Source organism: Rhopalosiphum maidis, chromosome 4 (assembly GCF_003676215.2).
Source record: "Rhopalosiphum maidis isolate BTI-1 chromosome 4, ASM367621v3, whole genome shotgun sequence".
NCBI classification, from domain to species: domain Eukaryota; kingdom Metazoa; phylum Arthropoda; class Insecta; order Hemiptera; family Aphididae; genus Rhopalosiphum; species Rhopalosiphum maidis.
In genome coordinates, this window is record NC_040880.1 from 21,851,211 (window position 1) to 21,876,422 (window position 25,212).

General features: G+C 24.0%; 2 protein-coding genes across 2 annotated transcripts; both read left to right on the forward strand.

The window, feature by feature from the left end:
* The first annotated feature begins 2,502 nt into the window (after positions 1-2,502).
* Positions 2,503-9,749, forward strand: LOC113548378 (androgen-dependent TFPI-regulating protein-like). Its single transcript, XM_026949229.1, has 6 exons — positions 2,503-2,656; positions 6,439-6,612; positions 6,815-6,958; positions 7,414-7,631; positions 7,696-7,847; positions 9,592-9,749. The coding sequence occupies exons 2-6, from the start codon at positions 6,448-6,450 to the stop codon at positions 9,639-9,641; spliced, it is 729 nt and encodes a 242-aa protein (XP_026805030.1). The 5' UTR covers positions 2,503-2,656; positions 6,439-6,447; the 3' UTR covers positions 9,642-9,749.
* Positions 9,750-17,196: 7,447 nt separating this feature from the next.
* Positions 17,197-24,391, forward strand: LOC113548591 (androgen-dependent TFPI-regulating protein-like). The gene is made up of 5 exons (XM_026949545.1): positions 17,197-17,418; positions 21,196-21,342; positions 21,751-21,968; positions 23,452-23,612; positions 24,173-24,391. Exons 1-5 carry the CDS (start codon positions 17,218-17,220, stop codon positions 24,235-24,237), a joined length of 792 nt encoding a protein of 263 aa, XP_026805346.1. The 5' UTR covers positions 17,197-17,217; the 3' UTR covers positions 24,238-24,391.
* Positions 24,392-25,212: the final 821 nt, after the last annotated feature.

Below are 25,212 nucleotides of genomic sequence, written 5' to 3' on the forward strand. Positions count from 1 at the left end.
CATATTTTTTTTTTGTAAATAAAATACGATTGATAAACCAGTCAATTTTGGGTGGTTTGAACCCTCAAAATCACCTCGCCACGCCTCTGAGGTTAGGTTAAATTGGGCTAGGGATAACAAAATATTTTTTGTTGGTTCCTTTAACGGAATTCGAAATTTTTTTCATAAAAATTTAATATGCACGTTTATTTATATGAAGTAAAATAAAAATAAAAATCTCATTTAATTCATCATAAAAAATAATAACTAAAAAAATAATTTTTTGGTCGTGGACCAGATACAAACTATCCACGAGTCACCATTTAGTGACCCCTGTAATAGACTATATATAGTGTACAATAAATTTGGGTCTATTATCAATTTTAATTTATTATACAATATACATAATATTATGATAAGAACGAGTGCGTTCGATTTCGTATGACTAAAGTGAATACAAGTGAAATTGTTCCGTGATTATACGATAGGCACGTAATTATAATAATATCACGATGTGTAACTTTTGTTTATCTATCTACAGACTATAACCGAGCACAGCCATAGTTGTGGCACAAAATAAATTATTTTATGGAGTTGTGGCCTTGTAAGAATTGGAAAAACCAAAATATAATTTGATATTTTAAAATTGTGAGTAGACGTACGGATTGAAAAAATATTTTAACGTGAACACAGCAAAGATATTAATCTAGATAGGTAATTATTATTAAGTTACACGGTTCAGAATTGTTCAGAAAAGTGAATATTTAATTCAAATAAACTTAAATATTCGTTTTTTACGGTATATAATTGTGTTTAGTGCGAAGTAACCAGAAAAAATTATTATACCATCATTTCTATCGATAAAATAAGTACCTTACACATTAATGCATATAATGCATATAGTACTTACCACCAGTATGAGTTACAATATTTATTATGTCTAATGTCTATATTAATCTAATAAAAATTGCATTTGGAATGTGAATTATGATAAAAATCACTAATGTTTATTTTATTGTACGTTCCAATCAATATGTTAACGATTTACTTCGATTACTTATACCTGATATATACGATATAGGATTATAGGAATAATAATTTAATATTATTTAAATTTTGACGACTATCATACACCTGACAAAATAACCAACAAAAAATTAGAGTAATCAATGGCGGTAAATTGTTGTTTTTTTCTAAGTGCTTTTATGATTAAAAAATCATTTTATTTTGACGTGAATCAAAAATCTACATACAATATCAGAATAAATAGATAATTTAACTTTTGATTTATTGTTGAAAAGTATTATTTTAAAACTACTGTTTAATTAAAAATAAATACCAATTATACTTATTATTACTAATATAGAATAAACGAAAATAAATTATAATATACATCGCAAGATAATATAAATGCAATTTCATAATAGCTAACTATAAATTATAATATATTATATAGTACACATCTTTGTGACCTATATTGTTTATAGTAATAGTATATTATAAAAGAAATTTAAAATAATATGTGAATGAAACATATGTTTTTTAGATACTAGATAGATACTTAAAAACGTAGCAAACTATGTGTACATTTTTAGATTTGTATGTTTAGAACATCTTATAATCTATAGTGTGTTAATTTGTTCATTAGTTCCCAGTACATAGTTATATGTGACATAGTAGCGATTGCCTATTGATATAGTGTATATAGATATATCTTAGTCAGGGGCTATAGTATTATCTATATAAATATTTTAATAGTATAAATGAATAAATAATAATTCTATAATGGTTTTATTAAAAGTTAATTTATGTTAGCTAATATTAAAAAATAGGTACCAAAGTAATATAAAAGTTGCCAAATTCTTTTTGAATTGTATTATATTTTTGAATTGAATACGCTGACATAGTGAGGTTTCTTAATTATATATAGGTATAGTTACATATACTTATCTACCACATATGATTAAATTAATTTATTTCATTATGGATACTGCTGTAATTATATAGGTACCAAGAATATTAATTGTACGTTTTATGAGTTATGATATATTTGTATTATTGTCTTTGATATTTATATATTATAATATGTATTATATGGCGGTTGGACTATATACATATTACTATATTATCTAATAATTTTATTGAGTCATAAGTCATATACTGATATCTATATAGTAAGTATTCACATTTATGTAATAGGTATACCTATAAACTAAACTTGCAAAATATAATATTTACTTACCCGGATATATTATTATTATTATGTACATTTCGATTAGGATTTTATTTATTTTTTTAAAACATTTTGTTTTCCTTAAAATATTTTATTTACAAAACCTTCAAGTTGTTTCGTTAAAATATTATGTACAAACGTAACCTAACACGTAACCGGTGCATCGAGAGTGATGCGAGCAAACGCATATATGCGTTTAAACAGGAATAAAACATCAACCGACGCGGATTAAAAAAAACAACACAACACAACAACTGCACTCTTCCCCCACTACCGTTCGAATCGTGAGAAGAGCAGCTGAACGTGATCTGCTTCTGAGTACGTTTGCACGGTGACGGCAGTGACGTACGATCACTCGCACAACTGCGAACACGGTTCACCGACACCTATATATATTGTGTTGTGTACCTATTTCATTCGGCTTCGACGGCAATATACTCTCAGGTATTTGATATATTTTTGTTATTATTTCGTTATTGATAATATGTTTAAGGCATATTATGCAGTGTACGCGTCATACGCGTGGAAAGGATAGTGATAAAACATGTTATTTGAATTTTATTTTGATGATTGTTACTAACTGTTTACCGGTATACCATTATACCAAACGAAATAGGTATAGTAAAAGTTTAATATCTTCGATTTTAAGGTTTAAATTTCTAATTCAATATTAGTGTCAACGGATATTCCGTCGACACTGACGATTATAAGCGATACCTATAAATTGAATATAACCGCATAACCTATTTGTTTTTCACAGGCTAATTTAATAAAAATATTAATACTTTTAGTTAATAGTTAAATTATAGCGATTAATACTTATGGGAAATTTCGTTTTTAAGCAATAATTTATTAAACAAAATAATAATAAAATGTATAGTAAAGGCAAGTAGTAGTAGGTACTAGGTATATAATACAGCGAATTTATGTCTAACCGCCAAACTATACAGTGATTTATTTGTTCATGATAAATTAATAACCATCATGTTTTTCTAATAAAATAAAAAAAATAAATAAATTTTGTATACTGTATTATGTATATATAAATATATTACAATATATCTATATAGGTATATATATATACATTGTAATTCAAAATAATTTTCAAGTTCATTGAACCCTTAAATATAATATATTATAGTTGAACACTGCTTGTTCGAATACTCTTGTTTTTGTAGATTTGTCTACATATTTTTCCACAGAAAATTTTTAGACAAGCTGCTGAGAATATATTCTATTTTTATTGTATGGTATAGTTTTGTACACATTTTACCAAAGATTAAAATTAAGATTACTTTTTCATAAATATTAAAATATGCATATAATTATGATAGAAAATGACATGATTTATCATAAGGAAAAATTTTTAACAGCTTTTAGGTGAACGGTGATAATTAAATCCAAATTATAAAATTTTAATAAATAACCCAAATGAGTATTGACAATAACTGTTAAGTGTAAATATTTATTATATGTATATAATATAATGATTGTACAGTATATTTTATATATATAATTTTTTTAAATAATCAATGTCATTACATGATAATTACCAGTTAATATAATAAGACCGATGATAAACAACATTTTAAAATTAAATAATTATTCGTAAAAGATATTATATAGGTATTACTTTTTTTTATTACATTGTATGATTATGAATCAAGTATTAAAGTTAATTTATTACTTAAAATTTTAAGAAGTAATATTCTTTTGTATAATCTTTAATTTATAATGACATACTTAATCAAAATTGTTGTTCGAATTGTATGCGTGTCTGTTATTTAAATTAACACTAAAGTTTTTTCAATTCTTGACAAAAAAATAAAGTTCTTAATGAGTTACATATATATATATACTGCTTCATATATCTATATATATATCTGTAATCTGTATAATATTGTATTAATACATTTGCGTGTGTTAAAAGTAAATTGAACTATTTTACGTTTTACTTTTATTTATGTTTGAATAAATTAAAATATTTATAAATCTATTGACAATTTTATGTAAATGAATAGTAAATTCATTAATACAAGACATAAATGTTACTTAATATACCTGGTATATTTAAACTAACTTGCCACTTAATATTTACATAAAAACATATTGCGAGACTCTGAGTTAATTTTAAGTTATTCTTGTGTTGACACTACTATGGATATTTTAATAGAATTTCAGTATTTAAATATTTAAAATACAATTGTTTACATTAATTATTGTAATGTACTATTAATAGTTAAATTAATTAATTCATCCATTAAGTTAAATTTATTTTTGTGTTGATATGAAGAATTAAATTCCCCTTCCATGTCCCATTAAAATAGAAAGTATTTACATTAACTTTTCATAAACTTAAACATAGTTTAAATGTTAGGTACGTGTTACAATGTTTTAATGACATTTTCCGTCTCGTTAGCAGATTCAACGTGACCTTGTTGAAAAAATGTTTATTAGTAATGTGTCTAGTTAATACGTGATTATTTGAACCACAATTTTCTACTAGATGATTTAAAATTAAGTATTAATTGTTATAACTTAAAAGTATAACATAGTTATCTAATAAAGTTATTAAAAATATGTGAAATAAATATTAAAATACGATCACACGTATAAACAATATGATACTATCAGTATATACTACATAGTATCTATAGTATATATTATAGTGTTTATATTAATTTATTATGTTCTCTATTTTAAAAACCAATTAAATACATTAATCTACTATCATCGTACTCATAAGTGTGTTAAAATATGAGAAAACAAAGATGCTTTATTATTTATTATTGTTTATTAGAACAATTTTAATACCCGATATACTATAATATAAGATCATCATAAGTCCATTATGTATGTAATTGTAATAATTAAGAAAAATATGTATTCACGATTAATTATAAAATGAAAAAACAGCTAGGTATCTTATTATCGACCGAAAAAATCAAATAGTTTCAGTTCAGTATTTCAAAGGTCAAATGAAAATTGTATGTATATAGTAAACAAGACTATAGATACGAATGATGAAACCAAAATATTGCCTAAGGTCAATGTCTTTTCCACATGGCCTCAATAGTATTTGTAATATTTACCTATTTTGTACACAAATCGATATATTGTAAACGCGTACCTCCCTATAAAACCTTTACTGTGCCATGGAAATATTATAATAATAATGTTATACAGGGTAATTTTATTTTATCACTATCTAAACAGTAAACAATAATTTATCTTCTCGATAAATTTATGTGTTTTTAAAAATATTTGTTTTTTATAATACAGCAATTTCAGAATCTGAGCGAAGCGATGAGTGTATTGATTTTGCAAGGATGCGTGTGTGTGTGTATTTTTTTGTTTATGTACTCGTCCTCGATAAGTATTCAATAAAATGATTTGATTTAAAATTTTAAAACAAAATTAATTTACGCAAATCTAATATTATTATTTAAGTAAATGTAACCATGGTAACTTTTAAACTTTTACGTGTATTATTATATTATTAATTATACGGAATAAAATTTTCAAAATATTTTAATTAATTTTAAGATATTACCTATTTATTTATACTATGAACTTTTCACATATCAAGAAATATACTTACTATTTAATATTTATTGACAGGCCGTTTCCGCTTAGAACCGTTTTTTGATAAATCATCGAATAGAAATTTAACACACCCATAATAGTAACCTACTTGACACCTAATGTACAGCAGAGCGGTACCCACTTGCCAACCTTCTTAAGATATACTATCGGCTATGACATATCTATAAGCACATTTGCGTTTTATTTATACAAATTAAAATGTGTTGTCTAAGATTTATATTAAAAAAATATACATATAGCCTATATGTGTTTAAGAAATCTTTATTATTAATTTTAAATACCTACAGAAGATAGAATAACAACTTTATTTTTGAAGTTAAAAAATTGTTATGAATTATTTTTACAAAATTGTATTAAGTCAAAATTGAATACGGAGATCACAAATCAATAATTTTAAATACAATACTTTTTAACAATAATTATTGATGAAGACTTAAATAATATAAAATAAATTAATAAATAATAATAAATAAATAGAAAACGATGTTTAACAAACCAATTTACATCTTTCATTACAAATTTAATTAATAATTTTTAATTATTTAAAAATAATATAAATTTGTATTATTAAATCTATAAAATTATTATATTAAATGTAAATTGTGTTAATATCTATTTAGGTGTTGAAAATGTCCGTTTATCCAATACTGTTGCATGCAGGGGCATGCTTGTGGTATGTTTTCTTTTGGAACAACTTTTTAGTCAATGGCAAGGATCAAAAAGAAAGTGATTGGGATCCTAGATATCGAGACATACATGAAATGGGAACTAGGTTTCTCACCAATTGGAATCTAGTAAACAAGTTTATAATTTTAATTTTTGTATTTTTATAAATTTCATAATTGTTATAATGTATTATTGGGCATTTATGTTGACACTATACTGTCTAACTTATGTCACAATCAGTATATACTATTTAGCCTAGCTACATAGCCATATAGGTATATGCTTAATGCTTATACAAAAATAAAGTGTAATAATGTTTAAAACTTACAGTTTATGCAGACGTTGTTCTTTGTTGGTTGTTTATTTCATGATTTAATGAAAATATTAAACGGTCCTGACTGGTTCAAATTAGGTTCGAAATTTCAAACTTTACTCTCACTGAGTTTTTCGTCGATATTGCTGCCAACTGGAATTGTAAGTTGTATTTTTGGATTTATTTAGTATAAATTAAAAATACTCATGTCCTTTATTATAAATAAATAATTCATACCTACTTCCTATTTATATTTCGTTATATAACGCAATAAATAATTATTTAACTAGGTAATTTCAACGCAGAATTTGATTAAATGCGATAATCATATAAAAAAGTTTATAATAAAACTGTTTTATTATGATTATAGTTTGTTAGTTTTATTTATATTTTAAATATTGTAATCATCAATCGTTCAGTGCAAACTACAAAATATATAAATGTGTTAATCAGGTCAATCTTTGATCTAATATGCCCATATCCTTTAGTAATAATAATTAACGAAAGCGGGTGTTTGCAAACGTCTTCTTAATTGCTATACAATAACAAAAATTAAATTATATGATATATCAGCATATTATTATTATTTATTATAATTAATATTCGTATGTTTTAGTTCGTAAGTGTCACATTTTGGGTAATGTATGCTTATGATCGTGAAATTATCTATCCAAAAATAGTTGACAGTTATATACCTTATTGGCAAAATCATGGAATGCACACAACTATATTACCACTAATACTGACCGAATTATTTACTACCCGACATAAGTTCCCTTCAGTCACAGCTTCAATGGTGATATATTTGGGATTTGGAATTTGTTACGGAGTCGTGTAAGTATTATGGAGGACGGGTTAAAAAAATAATAATTGATTCATTCCTTTAATTTGATTTTAGTTTTTTGGCAACATATGTGGAAAAAGGACGTTGGGTATACCCCTTATTCGGCCTATTTAGTTTACCAATTTCATTGGCTATTATGATTGCTTTATTTTTTAAACTAATGTCATTTTTATTTGTCGGTATATTCATCCAAAACATGTACTGGGGTAAGTACAAATCCCATACATATATGTAAACCTCTTATTAATCTAAGCTACTGTATAAATATTAAATGCATACATTTATCAATTATAAAAAAAAATCATAATCAATATTCAATGATACAGCTAACTTATACAACAAAGTTTCCAATATTCTTTAGTGTAAATAAATAAAGATTACCTAGGTATATTATAAATCAATATTTTATTACTTTTACTACTTAGTATTTATTGAAGCTTAACATATACAAACATTTACAATATAACTTTTATGTAATGGGATTTTTTTTAATATAAATAACAATTTTTGATACCTTTAAAAATGATTAAGTCATAGTGATAGTTGTTAATAATTTTATAAACATTTAGTTTATTTATAGTGAATTTCGGCATGGTTAATCTTCTCGGGATCAAACTTCAATAGTTTATGTTTCATTTTTTCTTTTATTCGACATTTTTAGTAGAAAAACAATATATTTTTGATAAATTCCAAAATAAGTCAGTATTATATATTTGAAGATTGACTGATAAAATATACTTTAAAATTATTTTCCTACACGGTGACCACAATTATTAATGAAGATGTTAATTATTTTACTTTTCTTGTTATCATCTATTTAATCGATAATTTTGTCATTTAATGATTTCAATTTATTACATAAAGAGTTAGTTTTTATTCTAATTAGCATTAACTTAATGCCAATATTTTTAAATTTTAAATACTTACATATTGTAATTAAAAATATTAAAACCTTAAAAAATATAATAATATATAATAAATAATTATATAGAATTTTAAATACAATACCTTGAGCAATGTACAAAAAATTTTGAAAATAAAAATTAGCTAGAATAATAATATATAACATATTTTCCTTATATATTATTATAATTATTGTGATATTTGATAATTTATTACATCAACTAGTTATTTAATAAAATAATTATGAGTATATTATAATTTATAAAATGTATTTGTGATGTATATAAATATTTTGTATTGAACATTTTTACATAAGATCTTGAAATTATAAATAAATATTATGTTGTGAAATATTTAGCGTGATACCTAGTATAGATTACAATTTATTCTTATCAAAACTTAAAATTATAAATATTTTACGAGTAATAACATTAAATATAATAATATGTAATTTGAATGAGGTATAAATGTATAATTAATTAACAGTTATTTAAGTTCTACAATATTATGATGAATACATTTTGTAGGTATCTAATAATCTTAGTTTTTATCTTCTTGTAATCAATATTGATAATTAATACTACGTATTTTTCGGTACAACCAATTTTATATAATGATCAAATTGCGTCTGTAGTTTTCCTCGAGGAAAATTCCTAGTTGTGTTCATGAATCATGCGGTATACCAATTGCGATCCTTATATTTTAGGGAGGATCAGTATACCAATTGCGTTTGTATTCAAATTTACCTACGATATATTTATATACTTTTAATTTTTATAAACTTAGGAAAAATCGAATGACAAATGTCTTAGGTAGTCGTATTTGATTGTTATTTTTTTTGGAAAAAACAGTGATTTGAATTAACAATATTAAAAACCATAATAATTTACAATTTATGTTTTAAAAAAATAGAAATAAACAGAAAGAAAAGCTAGTAAATTGTGATTTATTCCTATGGATTAAAAACAAAATATAAACTATAATTATTTAGTTTTAATATAATTATCAAAATATAATTAATTTTAATTGAAAATTTAATATTTTCAGGAAAAGAAGAAAAGAAGCGATACCGAAAACCTGTTAAGAAATCATCCTAATATAAATTTAGTACAAATGTCTAGTATTGTTTTAAATAAATATACTTTAATTTAATAAAATGTTTATAATTAGGTATAGGTACGTATACATATAGATTAACATCATATTATGATTCAAGATCTTATGTTATGATTATTATAAATTATGTTAATAGATTTATTTTAACTTTGTTGGCATACATATTATTTACCTACTATTTTCAATGTATATAATGTTATTTTTATACTTATTTGTTGTTTATGTATTTAAATATTTTCTTGATGTTGTTACAGTTATTCAAAAAAATAAATTTATTATAAAATAATTGTATTTTAAATTGTGTTTATAACATACTTTTGAAATACTAGAATAGTTGTACACAATCAAAATACTAAAATGTTTATAATTAATTGTAGAATAATAGTCTATATTTTAAAAGACAAACTTTTATATACAACAAAATTAACATATAAGATATAACTATTATAATAATTAAAAACTATTTAGTTAATTGATTAGCCGATCTTAACTTCCAGGTTCATAACTGTGATAAATCTTTAAAATGTACTTGATAATTTAAGCATTAATAAAATAATAACTATAAATAACTAATTTGAGGCTAACTATACTATTCATTTTTTTTGAGAGAAGACAGCCAACAGGCTTTTAATCTAATTAATTTTAATGGTATTTATAAATATACTGTGTTACTGTATTATCTAAAATGTATACAAATTTTAAATTTTTATATAAATTTTTTATTAGGTATCCAATAGTATTACTAATTACGTCTTACGATTCACTCGATTCAGAAATACTTATGATTCATATTAAAAGTAGGTGTGTGGACGGGTGGATAAGTAAATAATTAATTGTAAATATTGAATAATTATTTATTAGATTTTGAAAAAAATAATTTATGTGTTATATAATGCATAAAACTAGTAGGTGCAGTCATCAGCACAGTGTTGTGAAAGTTACTTTTGAAAAGTAATGGAATGACTGCTTACTTTAATATAAATATTAATGAAAAAAATTAATTAAAGTACTTTTTCATTAGCCTTTACAAATTAATTAATGTTATTTAGTAGTATAACTACATAATATATTATATAGGTACGAAAGTGGACGTGAATGTATGATTGACAAAAAATAATGCGCTAATAAAAACACATACTTATTATATTTATTTTTTTAAATTACATTTTTTTTACAATTTAGAAAATAAAATAGGTAACTAGGTAATTAGTAATTACTATGCTGTAAAATAGAAGTCGAGTATGCTTACCTTGTAATTGAGTAGGTTTCTGCAATGGATGATGGATGTGTGTTAAAATTGAACTTAATGATTAATTATTGCATACTAAAAACTATTCTGAACGAATTAGACAGTTTGCAGTCAGCATAGATTACTAATATTACTATATTATCATATTATATATTTTATGTTGCCAATAATTATTAGATAAATCTTTTTTTTTTTTTTTAGTAGTTGTATGGTTTTAAACTATAAATAGGCTTAAAATAGCTTAAAATTCTAAATCTTTTTAAATATCATTACGTATAGTAAAATATATACATAACCCAGCACAAACTTGTTTTATAAGGGGTGTTGCAATTTAATTTTTGTCAGGTGTCTATATTATAATTATCAGCTGTTGTTTTTGAAAAACATATCTATATATTATATTATTATTAGGTATCACACATATGTATAGAAAATGTCACTTTTAAAAAAACTATAGTTATATTTAATACGTAATTATTTAAAGTTCCAAATGAATATTTTTGAATTGCTAAAATATAAAAAATATAACTCTACAATTATCTTTGTTTAAATATTCAATTATAAACTAATTCGAATTCCAAATTTTTAAATCTAAATATATATAAAAAAATATATGTATATTTAAAATGTTGCTTATATATTTATTAGATTTTTGGGTTTAGTACTTAAAAAAAACCTTTTTTTAATGTTTTAAACATTTAAGTTTAATTTGTAAACATTTTACATTTTATACGTTTTTAGCTACAAAATAATTTTCGAATTTTTGTGATCTTATCAAAACTTAAACTTCAAACATTTAAAAAAAAATTGTGGATTTATGTTCAACCTTATAATTTGTTATCGACATTTATGGAAAAAACCTACATAGCAGCCATAGCAGCTGCTTTTATCATGATTTATTGCGATAATACGGTTCCTATAGAATATATATTAAAACAATACCATTCCATTGGTCGAAGATTAGAGCAAAGTATGCTTTCAGACTTTCAGTAATGCTGACTACATAGTTCTCTGTCTGCAGGTAGGGGCGTCGTTGATTCCCGACTGGTGATTGGATGTGTTGCTGATCTTACTGTCCGACCTTTATTCTCGAGTGGTTAGAACCCTCCCGTATGATTATAAGGGAGCCTGGGTTCTTATATTATGTTTCAAAAATAAATTACGATAATGGATAAATTTTGCTACCAATTCCTGATTAATAAGCAATAAAATAAGCAATAAAAAAGATGACCTCTATTTTACCTACACTATATCGGTAAAGCTTGGTAATATATTTATGTGTAAAAAGCATTTAGTTTTACAATGTTCTAGATTTACCAAGCTGATATAAAATACTTCATTAGGTACAGTATCTATAGTATTTACTGTTAATAATTTAAAAAGTTTAGTATATCTTTTATTGCAGTTCAGTCTTTGTTTTTACTCAGTTTTTACTTTTTCATATACCTACGTGAGTTGTAATAACTGTTTAGTTTTTATATGTTTGGAATGAAAGTGCAAAATATTATAAGTAAAAACAAAAGCATGTGAAAATAATTGAAGAGTATAAGTTCTGTTTTCATAAATGTTTGACTAATAATATTCAACGTTAGAAATGTACCGGGAAAACGTGTACAGCATATTTAAAAATTAATGAAAATAATGATATTTTACTTAACGTGAGTGACACTGAGCACAACCACGATGCACTATCTAAATCGGTAAATTGTAAGTAATTCTCTTAAACGAAAATGTACACAAGAGTTATATGAAAGATTAGCTAAACCAATGCATCGAAATTCAAAAGAAAGTATTGATGTCAGTGTTAAAAATTTATATTTTATTATAGATTTTTGTTTATATTTATAATTGTTATTTATTTATTTTTGTTAGTTGTTTAAGAACCGCTGATTAAAATACACGAATTGTGTCCAGGGTTTTTTTTTTTAAATTTATATTTAATTACAGATTTTTGATCATATTTATAATTGTTATTTATTTATTTTTGTTAGTTGTTGAAGAACCGCTGATTAACGCACACAAATTGTGTCTTGGATTTTTTGGGACGTAATTCGTGTCTACCTTTTTTACGGGACGCAACTCATATGCTCCCATTTTGTGTCAGTAATTATGATTAATTTTTTCGGTTGGTCCGGTCTGCATGAAAGGCCGTTTCGTATATTCCATTCGCTCCGTATGTTTTGAGTGTTATGAGTCTAAAATAGTATACACTGTACATAATATCCAGCGTTCATTGCAACTGCAGGCTGCCATCATGTTAAAGAATTATATGGCTTTTATTTGAGGGGAAACAATTAGGCAATTTTTAAACTCGTCGTATGCATATCAATGATTATATAAGAATATTAATAATACAAAATTAAATTGTACAAAAATTTACTTATTGTTTTAACAAAATCCAAGTTAATTAACTTCGATGTTTGATTTTAATTCTGAAAAAAAGATTTGAATTCAGTAGGAAAATGTCTATAGATTGTATGGAAAACTTACCATTTTTAATTTGTTTAGTTTAATTACAATTATGATTTGATGATGTTTTAGCACGGTACACAGTCAAACTCTTGAAACGCCCCTAAAGATAATGCAAATCTCGAGTGTAATAATTGACAATATTATAGTAGGACTATACTACTATACAAGTAATAGTTAAATAATTTAATATATTAAATTGCACTGAGTACTAACCACGTAATATGCTTCAAACAAAAATAGACCTTTAATCGACTTTAATCTTTAAAAAAATTTTAATCAACTTGAAAAATGTCATATTTTAGTATTTATTATAAAGACTTAAAAGTTACTTAAATTTTATGTTATTACATTATTAATATACATGATATTATGGTGGTATCGTTACTTTGAGTAGGTACCTAATTAGTAATTATATAATTATGAAATATACAAACTTAAAAGTTAAACCTTAGAAAATATAATTTAATATAATATGCTGTATTAATAACGAGTCATATAACAAGTATCAATTACATTTTTTAATTTCACTTTGTATTTTTTATGCATACAGAGTTATTCTTTTATCAAACAACACTCATTATTTCAAAAAGTATTAATGTTTTTGAAAATATTTTTTTACATAGTTTCAAATTGTTAAAACACAACGTTTTTATTAAACAATTATATTTTTAAATATTTTTTATCCTTATAATTTTTTAAGTTTTTTACTTTTTTGAATGACAACATAAATTTTTAATTTCATATTCCAAAGCATTTGAAAGCATTTAATTTTTTGAGTATTTTGATTGAATTTAGAGCGAGTAGTTTATGAGTTATACGTATTTAAAGTTTAGTTTCGTGGAGTGGAGTGGTACGGGGTTACTCCGCTTATCTAAATTTTAAATAAGTATAACTCATAAACTACTCGCCCTAAATTCGAATTTTATGTATCAAAATACTCAAAAAATTTTTCTACTTTGGAATATGAAATTAAAAATCTATGTTGTCATTCAAAAAAGTAAAAACCTTAAAAAATTATAAGGATAAAAAATATAATTTTTTAATAGAAACGTTGTTTTTTCAACAATTTGAAACTACGTAAAAAAATATTTTCAAAAACTTTAATACTTTTTGAATTAATTAGTGTTGTTTGATAAAAGAATCACCTGTATAATATTTTCCATTTATTTATTTTGTATTAGTAAATTATTTTTTATGGATTATAAATTTTAAATTATTATAATTCATGGCCAAATATACCTATGTGCATCTAAAATTGATTATGTCCATTCTCATTTATAAAAATAATATAAGTACCTACCTATTTCTTTTGTTTTTAAAAATTTTTCAATTTAAATAATGTAAACAAATACAAATGTTTTGGTTATTATTTATATATATATAACTAGAAGTATTAGGTATTATAAAGGTATTATTGTTGTAGTTCATATTAAATTAAAGTTAATATTCATAATATTATATTACATTAACGGTTATAAACATAACACTATAATGTATTAGTATAAATATTTGAACTTTGAAGTTATAACTGTTTATTTAGTTTTATTATGCAGTATTACACTGGGCATTTTGTATACATTTATAATACCTACCGATAAGTCAGAATAGCGAGAGAATTTTCTTATATGATATATGCACATAAAATGTGATAAAAAAAAAAATTCAACTTGCACAATTTTTATATAGTAATTAGTCTGTTGGTCGTTCGTTAAACTGAAGTTTAACTGCGTCATTAAATAAGTAAATATTGAACATTTATTTAAATATTATACCTATAAATGTATAATTTTTAATGTTCAATTCAATGCCACTAAATTTGTTACGATTAATAACATACTATAATATTAATAATACATTTTTATTGTTATTATTTACAATTAAATTGAAAACTATAAATAACAAATGCCTTTATTTTATCAATGAAATTATTTTATTTTACTAGTTGTAATATTATAATATGTCGTTATTAATTTGATTGTTGGAGCCCGTATGTATAATATTCATGTAACATAATATGTAATATTCTACTAATTACTGTAATATGCCAAATACGCCAATAGGTATCAAACATTCAAATGATAGAAATTTTTTCTCCGCTTGTCAGTACATAGGTTCTTTATTACCACCAAATATTTGTAATTTTTTATTTAAAATATCACTAAAATTGATAGTTGTCAGTTATCACATGTACCTGCAATATTTCAATATTGTGTTATATCATTTATTGAGCTTTTAGCCTTTAGGTACCATATAGTATATACAAACGGTTAATTATAGTTAAAATATCAATGTAGATATAATACAACTGATATCAGTAAATCATATAAATCGTACATATTGTATGTATATTTGTAAGATTTGTCTAAAGTCAATCCGATGATATCATAATTTAGATTATTCGCAAATTCAAATAAGCAAATAGACTGTACACCGTATATATATATAATATAATATATAGAATGTCTATAGTAAAGGTATATAGGGTATGACCTATGCAGATTAAGTGTTTCTTAATTAATATTTTGAACTGCGATAAACTAATACAAACCTTGCTGCGTGTTATTAAAATTATTGAGGTACCTATACAGACTTTTTCGATATAATATAAATTTGTATATATTAAACACACACGGAAATCATCTAGATTGTTCATGCATTTTAATAGCACTTGGATGATTTATCGTCGGCCAGTTATAGAAATATAACATTGTTTTGAATTCCATGGGTATCACAAACGTGTTTACTTATTTGTTACCAGCTATTGGCTATTGTTCATGTAAATATTAAATGAGCAAAGTTTTGAGACGATCATTATTGTATAATATACATTTTGCATAGAAATAGGTAGGTCTTATATAAATATAAAAATGAGTAGGTTCTACAGTTGATTTTCGTTAATGAATTTTGCAATGAGGAAAAAATTGAGCTATAACGTTTGAAGGAGATTGTTTTGCCTTATGCCTTTTATATCTATGTGATATAATATTATACATTATAAAGAAATCAGCAGAGATAGTGGATTTATGGAAATTATTTAAAAAAGGATTATTTGTAAGAATTTTTTAGGCATATAACAAGAAAAAAAAATTATTTTTAAGCATATTGTGTAGATAACTCACAAAGAAGTAAAAAAAAAAATGCATTTACCGATTTTTTTGTTGAAAAATAAGAATACCAAATCTTTAAATTTATGCTTATAAGATAGTCTTATTTAATATTTTTCCATTTTCCTCAAACACTATGCATACAGTATGCACATAAACGTATAATATCGAAAATATGCTATTTGAATTTGAAATTAGTTTTTATAATATTATATTTAGACTGGTTGGAGATGGATAGACTTTTTATCTAATTTTTGATTACTCTTTTCTACTCGCTCTTACAATCTAACCTTAAATAATTAAAATAATTAATGTTTTGGATAGATTACAATACGAGCTGCTGATTAAATGTGTACGTATTCGTTTCCCAGACGAGTTATTTGTACGGAAAATTCTGAAACACCCTCTCTTCAAAATACTCGAAAATAATTGCTACATATATACATGAACACACACACACCAATAAAAATGTATTTATTTGTAGCTAATTATTTATTCATATAATGTACAGGTCGCATAAATAATATAATATCGTGTATCGTGACTTTCACAGACAGGTAGGTACCGAAACCAATGTTACAATAGTGTATCTATCACGTGATTGGTTGCTCGCTTCGGATCCAAAGACCGCGGTGCAATAATATTATTACGATCTCCGCGACCACCGCCCGGGACGATGCGCGCGTGTGTGTGCGTGCCGCGCGGCCGCGAGCCCGGTCATTTCGGTCCGACATGTGCACGAAGGTGTTGATCAACAGCGGCGCCCGGCAACCGCCCGCGGCCATCGTCCGGTTCGTGGTGCATGGAACATTGGCATGGCTGTACTTCCATGTCATGTGGATGGCCGGTTCCGTGGACTGGGACTCGATTGTGTTCCCGACCATCAGCGAGGTTGGGAAATTCATGTCGTTCATGCTTACGATGTGGACACTGGTGAGTACCTAATACCTATCCAATACATAATTATTGCGACCGCTGTATAATATGTTGTTATGTGTTATATACAAACGGAAATTAATCTGACATAATAAGACCATTATTAAATAATAAATATATATATATATATATATTTCAATAGGCTATCAACATAAGTGAAAATATTTATTTTCATGGTTTTAAGTCGTTAAAAAAAACGGATTTTTTAAATTTTTTATGTTTTACTATTTTTAAAACGAATTTTGGACGATTAGTTTATGTGTAATGTGTAAAAACTATTGCATTTGCGACTGTTTTTTGGAATTGTTGCTATAAGTGAGTTATAAATACGTTTCGTGTACATTTTTTCATATTTAGAAAATTGTATCTATACATAAGCAATATATTATTTATTGTGTAGCATTTTTTTCACTTGTAGATACGAGAAATTTGTTTATTTGGTATACGTGTCGGTTCCTTTAATGTTAGTTGGCATAACATTTCTGAATTTGACTGTAATAAAAAATATAAAATATGTACTAAGTAGTATATAATAAAGGTCATTAGTTTGAAAAAAATTATTATTAATAGGCCTAATGTCTATACATATTAAAATATTCGATGTGGCTTAATCGAGATATTTTTATTACGCGCTTATTAAGTTTAATTAAATATTGTCGATAAATAAATAAAAATAATTTATTGATAAAATAATTTTTTTATGATTCAGTCAGTTTATACGAATAAATCTTCTTTATAATAGTTTTGACATATAGTAGGTATATTTAAATAATGTTTTAAATAAAGATCTTTTTAAACAATTAAACTTAGACTCTAGAAAAACACTCAAATATGCATTTAATATGCAGGTATGCACTAAAAAACAATAAAAAATAAAAAATAAAAAATATTAAATAATATATTATCTAATATTGTATTAATTAAATTTAATCAATGTTTCTAATACTAGGTTGTAAATAAATATATTACAGGACTGTTGCCTGCTGAAAGAAAGTAAATATGCTATAAGTATATTATACAGAGTAATATTTAAAATTTAAATGTTTTTAAAAGTATAGATTAAACTATATCATATAATTTTATGTTAAAACCGTTAATTTCGTCGTTTTCATTTTTAAATGTTTCATTACTAAAATTATCGTTGAATATATTTTAATAATTTCATGGAGATAATGAAAGAAACAAGTCAATGAGCAACCATTTCAAAATTTAGAGCTTTAATTTGCTCTATAGCTTTATAGATTTATTCATAATATATAATATTTTCATAATATAATTATTAATTATTATTATTTATAGTTGTTTTTTTTACAATATCAGTAAAAAATATTTTTTTGTTTGTAATATAGGTAGGTACACGTATATACTTGAATATATTTTAGAATTATAATATAATTTATTTCACAAAAGTTACAATGCATATTGGATTTATATTATATAGTGATAATTTTAATTTTTTTATGAGGTCTGTTATTATTTTATTTTTATATTTCTAATTTTAATTATTTTTTAAATTTTATAAGTGATTATTATTTTTTCAGAATATACTATCTACCTTTTTTAGTTTTATGACAAATACAATTATTATTTAACTCAGTTATTGATGTATGATTAAAACCACTGACAGGCTTGTTAGCGTATCCTGCTTGTCAGGTATTTGTACCTATACATAATAACACCGATCGCGTGTATTATTGTGATACTATGATAAATAATTCTTACGACTTAAGAGACTTTACGCTACGGAAATTCTTCTCGATAAATAAAATATTATAAAATTTAAATAGCAAAATTATATTTATATATATAACAATACTATACAGTGAGTAATTTCAGTGAAGATACCTGAAAATAGCGGATATTAAAGGTTGTAATACAATAAAAAATAATATACCATGTATCTATATTTAGAAAAATCAGATTTTGGTTATTCCAGATTTATTTTGTTTATGGTGTATAATTTGTTTTTTATTTACATTAAGTATTTAAGTTCACTATACTATATGGCCTATATGGTTTAACTAGATGAGCTTACGTTTCAAATTAATTTATAACTCAATTGTTGATAATAATTAATGAATATTGATGATCTTATTATGCCAATATTTTATCTCGTATTTATACAATATAAAAATTATAAATCTTTTGTGGGTATTTCAAACAGTGAAGCAAATTAAATCGAAAAATCAAAATATTACACGCAATCGTTGGTATACCTACGAATTTTCTAGATTGTTTTCATAATAATATTTATTAAACTAGTAATTAACAATTTAATTACAATTTAATTTGGATAAAGTAAGATAGTTTATTTATTTTATCAGCAAAATAAAATATAAGTCGTTTGTAATGTGTGTATATATTGTATATCGTATATGGTTTTAAATTGCAATATTTTAATGGCTAATTTATCATATATATATATATATATAAAATAACTATTATGTGGAAACTAGATAGTTTTCAATATTATAATACATTATGTTTAACAATATCTAATAAACAACGATTTATGATTGTTTACGCAAGTAAAACATTTAAATAATTTGTATATTTTAATACAATTTAACTTGAAAGAAATAATATTAAATCGTTGTACTCTAAAAACAAGTTTAAATAGAACTATATTTAATCAATATTTTTTAGAGGATGTAGTGGTGGTCAAAATATTTTGTTATTATTAAAAATATGAACTAAAATTTAATTCATAGGTAAAAATTAATAATTATACATTAATTAGTAAATTAATTTTTTTTTGTTAATTTATCTAATACTTTATTTGGAGTTATATTTACAATCCCTTGCTGAATAGCTATCATAACTAATAACCCATTGAGACAACTTTAGAACAATATAATAGCTATAATATTAACATTTTAAACATATTTTTTATTTAACAATAAAAAAAATCCAAAAATTGTATACTTTTGTAATTTATGATAGTATATATTATAAATGTTTTATGTTTGAACTTTGAATTGATAATTTAATAATTATTATTTATTTTTATACTAATAATTATTAGTAATTGTGTAATTTTGCAAATTCTTGAAGTACAACAATATTTACCTTCACCATAATTTATTGTTTTTATAATTTAATTATATTATTTTAATATTATTTGGTTCAGAAGTGTAAGTGGACGTAACATAATATTTTTATACGGGTAAACTCGAATAATACTAGAATAAATATGCGTGTTAATATAATATTTATAATAGTAATATGATGATGATATCCATAGGTTATTAAATGTTATAATATTTTTTTTATGGGAAAATTCCCATCAATACAACTCTTAAGTAATGATAATATGACGTAAGTAGATAGTTTAAAAACACTTATTGTATTTTAGGCAATCGTAAAAAAATCCCGAGGACATATAAAATATGTTTAAAATGAATTGAATTAACCGATGGATGAAAAAAAAAATTTTACAGTTTTAAGTATAAGTGATATTAATTTTATTAACTTGAAAAATAGGTTAGGTTAAATATATTATTTAGAAATTGACTGTCTTTAATAGTACTTTATTTAATAATTCTCGTAAATAAAAATTATCTTAACGTTTCAACATCAATAGTTATGTTTTTTCAACAAAGTATTTTTTTTTTTTGGAATTTAATTAATTTTTAAGTTTTGATAAATTATTTGTATTATGATAAACGACAACAACAAAATATAAGTGTTGGAGTGTCCTATTTGAGTCATTACGATTCATAGGTATTATATCAATTGTAAATTACAAAATTTTTTATATATATTATGTTTTAGATCATGCATTTAGGATTTTTCATGATAGCTACAATATTGGATTTCTTTGAATTGATTCCACAGTCTGTCATTATTGGAAAATTAGCCAACAAAATTCGAGAAGGGAATGACTTCTTTTTCATGACTGTGATGTTGCCAATATCTATGGTAAGTACATACATCCTAATCGATTACTTATTACTCTATCAGCAATATTAAATAAATGTGTGTTCTCTTGTATGTAAGTAGTGTGATATTTTGGTAAATTTATTGTGAATAATGCAGGTACTCGTAAGTTTGTGTCTCGCTAAATTATTTTTTTTTGTATAATCTCAATATTATACTAATAATATTACTGACTTCAGACTTGTGACAACTTTTAAATTACTTCAAATTAGTAATTAAATATTTTTTAATTCTCATTGAAATGTCATTAAAATTGCCTATATTAAACCCCTTAAACAGCGTACACCCGTTATCATTCTCTTGACCAAGTTAACCGAGTATTATGTACCTTTAAATTGTTATTAGAAATTACATCAATGGTTTTCACATTATTTGTTTGATATGTTACAGTGTGTGTGTAGCGGATTTTGGTCTGCATGGGTACTATTTAACGATATTATTTATCCATCAGCTGTAAACAATGTCATACCAGTATTTATCAATCACGTGTCACATACAACTCCTATTTTCGTCGTGTTTATTGAATTGTGTCTCTGTTACCACGCATCGCCAAGAGTAAAACCAGCCATTACCAGTCTTGTCACTGTTGAAACTATTTACTTATTAACGTAAGTAACTATCTATAATATGTTACATAATATTATTATGCTATGTGTATTATATATACATAATACACATATAATATATATTTAAATACATGTATCTAGACGAATAAACGACGAAGAAATTATAATTAAATTAGACATTTTGAATTATCTCCGAATAACGCCAAATATTTTTTGATACTAGAATTATACCTACGAGTATAGTATATGCTGGTAAAACACTACTTGTAACTCGCACAGGATAAATCTAGACTTCTACTGGGTATTTAAAACAATGAACGAAAAGTAGAAAGCCGTACGAATAATTCTAAATAATTCCCCGTTGTTATAGGTATTACCAATTGTCGTAGTTCAAAACTTTGATAAAATAATATTTTATATTACGTCTCATTGAGTGATAGGTACTCACTAGCTAGTTACTATGAAAATGCAGAAGTTTATCATATCCTATTTCAAAATGTCAATATATTCTTATTTTAAACTGTATACAGTTTTGCTTAAAATATTATCATAAATTTAGTAAAAGACTTAAAAATATCGTATATATTTTTAAAGGGGAACGGAAGCAACTAATGAATGACTAGTAAGGGGCACAATTTTGCGATATAACATTCACATGTTACCAGAAGAACTTAAAAATATAAAATCCATATGATTAATATATGATGCCGTTCTCTAGTGATATAGCTCAGTAGAATTCAGTTTTTAAATAATTCATGTAATCACATGATAACGCATTTGACTAATATTTTTTACCGGAAAAATAAAAATATTCTAAACGGCGAATTTTGTTCAGATTTAATGCTGAATTATTTTAATTTGCTTACTATAATTCTTAGTTAAATTTCATAAATTTCAAAATATTTTAACTCAAAATTACCTACGTGAAAAATTACAATATTCTATAAAGAAGTTATTTAGCCTTCAGAAAATGATTTAAAACGGTTATATGAAAACTTTAATTAGCGATAGTGCGTTTTAGTACCTATACATTTTCAAAAAAAGTTAGTAGTTTCTATTCCCATGCATAAAATTTACGTTTTTAGAATTGTTTTTATTATTTATTTTTGATTAACCTTAAAATTAGTAAGGATTGATGTAAATAATTATTGGCGTATTTTTCTCAAATTACCTGTTTGGTAGGTATGCACGCAGATTCACGCTGTGCGTACGTAGACTATATCGACTATATCGATGTTATTAGAATATATTTATCTCATATCTATTCGAGTAATAAATCTATACATAAAACAAAAAGTTCAAAATTAAAAACAATACTTCAAACTCCATTTAAAAAAAATTGTGAACATGATGAACGCAATATATAATTTATATTTATATATTATGTTATATAGCCCGGTATAGGTGCAATAGCTAGGGCATACATAATATTGCATGCATGATTATAATTTTTCTTAATGATTTTATGTGATTGTGAGTAAAATAATGCATGTTTAATGATATTTATAATTTTTTATGTTATCAGAATGATCACGTTGCGAATTCAACACGGCAGATGGGTGTACTTATTGATTGACATTTACGTAAATACGATTCCAAAATTTATCTTTGTGTTTTCATTCCTCAGTTATATCGTACCAATTATTTTCTTGGTCAGTTGTCTCAGATTGAATAACTATATCTGGGGTGAGTTTATTAGTATATATATATATATACGTATATATCATTAGGCGATTCTTTTATTAAAAACCACACATTATTTCAAACACGTTAATAGTTTTTAAGTATATTTCTTTTATATAATTGTAAAACAAAAATGTATATTTTTTACTATTTTTTGTGACGTTATAATTGTTTAAGTTTTTTACTTTTTTGTACTACGATAATATTTATATTATTCAGAGTATTCTGATGTGTAAAAATTAAATTGCGGTCAAGTAGCTTATGGTAGTTTAGGTATTTTAAATTTAGATGAACGGGGTTGTGAACCAACATTTTGATAGATACCTGTGTCACAAAACTTTGCTCATCTATACTTTAAATATCTATAAATATTAAACAATTCGTTTGAAATTTGATTTTTATACATTTAAATACTCCGAATAATATTCTGTTTCGGAATAAGCAATTCAAAATATATTGTACAAAAAATTATTTTTTTAGAATATATTTGTTTTTATTGCCTACTAACAATTATGTATAAAAATATTAAGTATTAACTTCGAGAACTTTTTTTTTCATTTTAGGTTTAAAAACTAATGGACGCGTTTCCAGGGATGTTTCTTATCAATATAATAAAAAAATAACGTGAAGAGGAGCTCCTAGCTTCAAGTTGTCTTGCTGAAATTTTATCCGGGAGCATTTTTGTGTTGTGTAATATTTAAAATGCATATTTTATTGTAATAGTTTTATTTTGACGTAATTAGCGATAACGAATAACATATTTTATTATGTCAAATGTTTAATCCTTCAGGTTTTTTTATTTTTTTTTTGAAAGTGCAACAAGCATATTTAATTTAGAATATACTATGTATACATTTTATGAATAATGTAATGGTCTCAAATATGATTTTTTTAAAAAAACTTATTTTATACAATTATATATTTATATGTAACTGCAATTATTGTCCATCCACTTTTGTTATTGTTGAAAACAAAAATAATGTACATCAGTATCAGTACGTAAAGATAAATATAAATTTGAAAAAAAAAACTTATTTTTGCGGGAATCAATTTTTTTTTAAATAAAAAAAATGTACCTATATTTATGGTTAAGAATACATTCAGGCTCTAACTTAGTCAGGATTAATTTTTTAAGCAATTCTGTCGGTATTTAATAGAACTTTTTAAGCCTAGAGTTTTATGATTTTATTTATTTCCATTGAGTGTATATAGTTATTGATGGGTATGGAAAATTAAGACGATTTATAAAATACAAAGTTGGTAGGAAATATTTTTTTTAGCATATTTGTAAATATTTAAGGAGTTATGGTTTATTTATTATAGTTACTTATAGCATATCTTAGAATATTTTGTAAATAATTATAAGAAAGTTATACTAATTTATTTTCATTTTAAATTATATTAATATCAAGGTACCTGTCTCTTTTCAAATTTTCTCATGAATTATTTAGTTACCCGGTTTTATAAAATTGGGACCCAAGTATAGTTTATGCACCGACAATAATCGGTACCAGTCATTGTTATTATTTCAATATTTCCAGACATTAAACAAGAATATGTAATCAATACAGTTGAATAATTACTTCAACAATCAATGACTAAT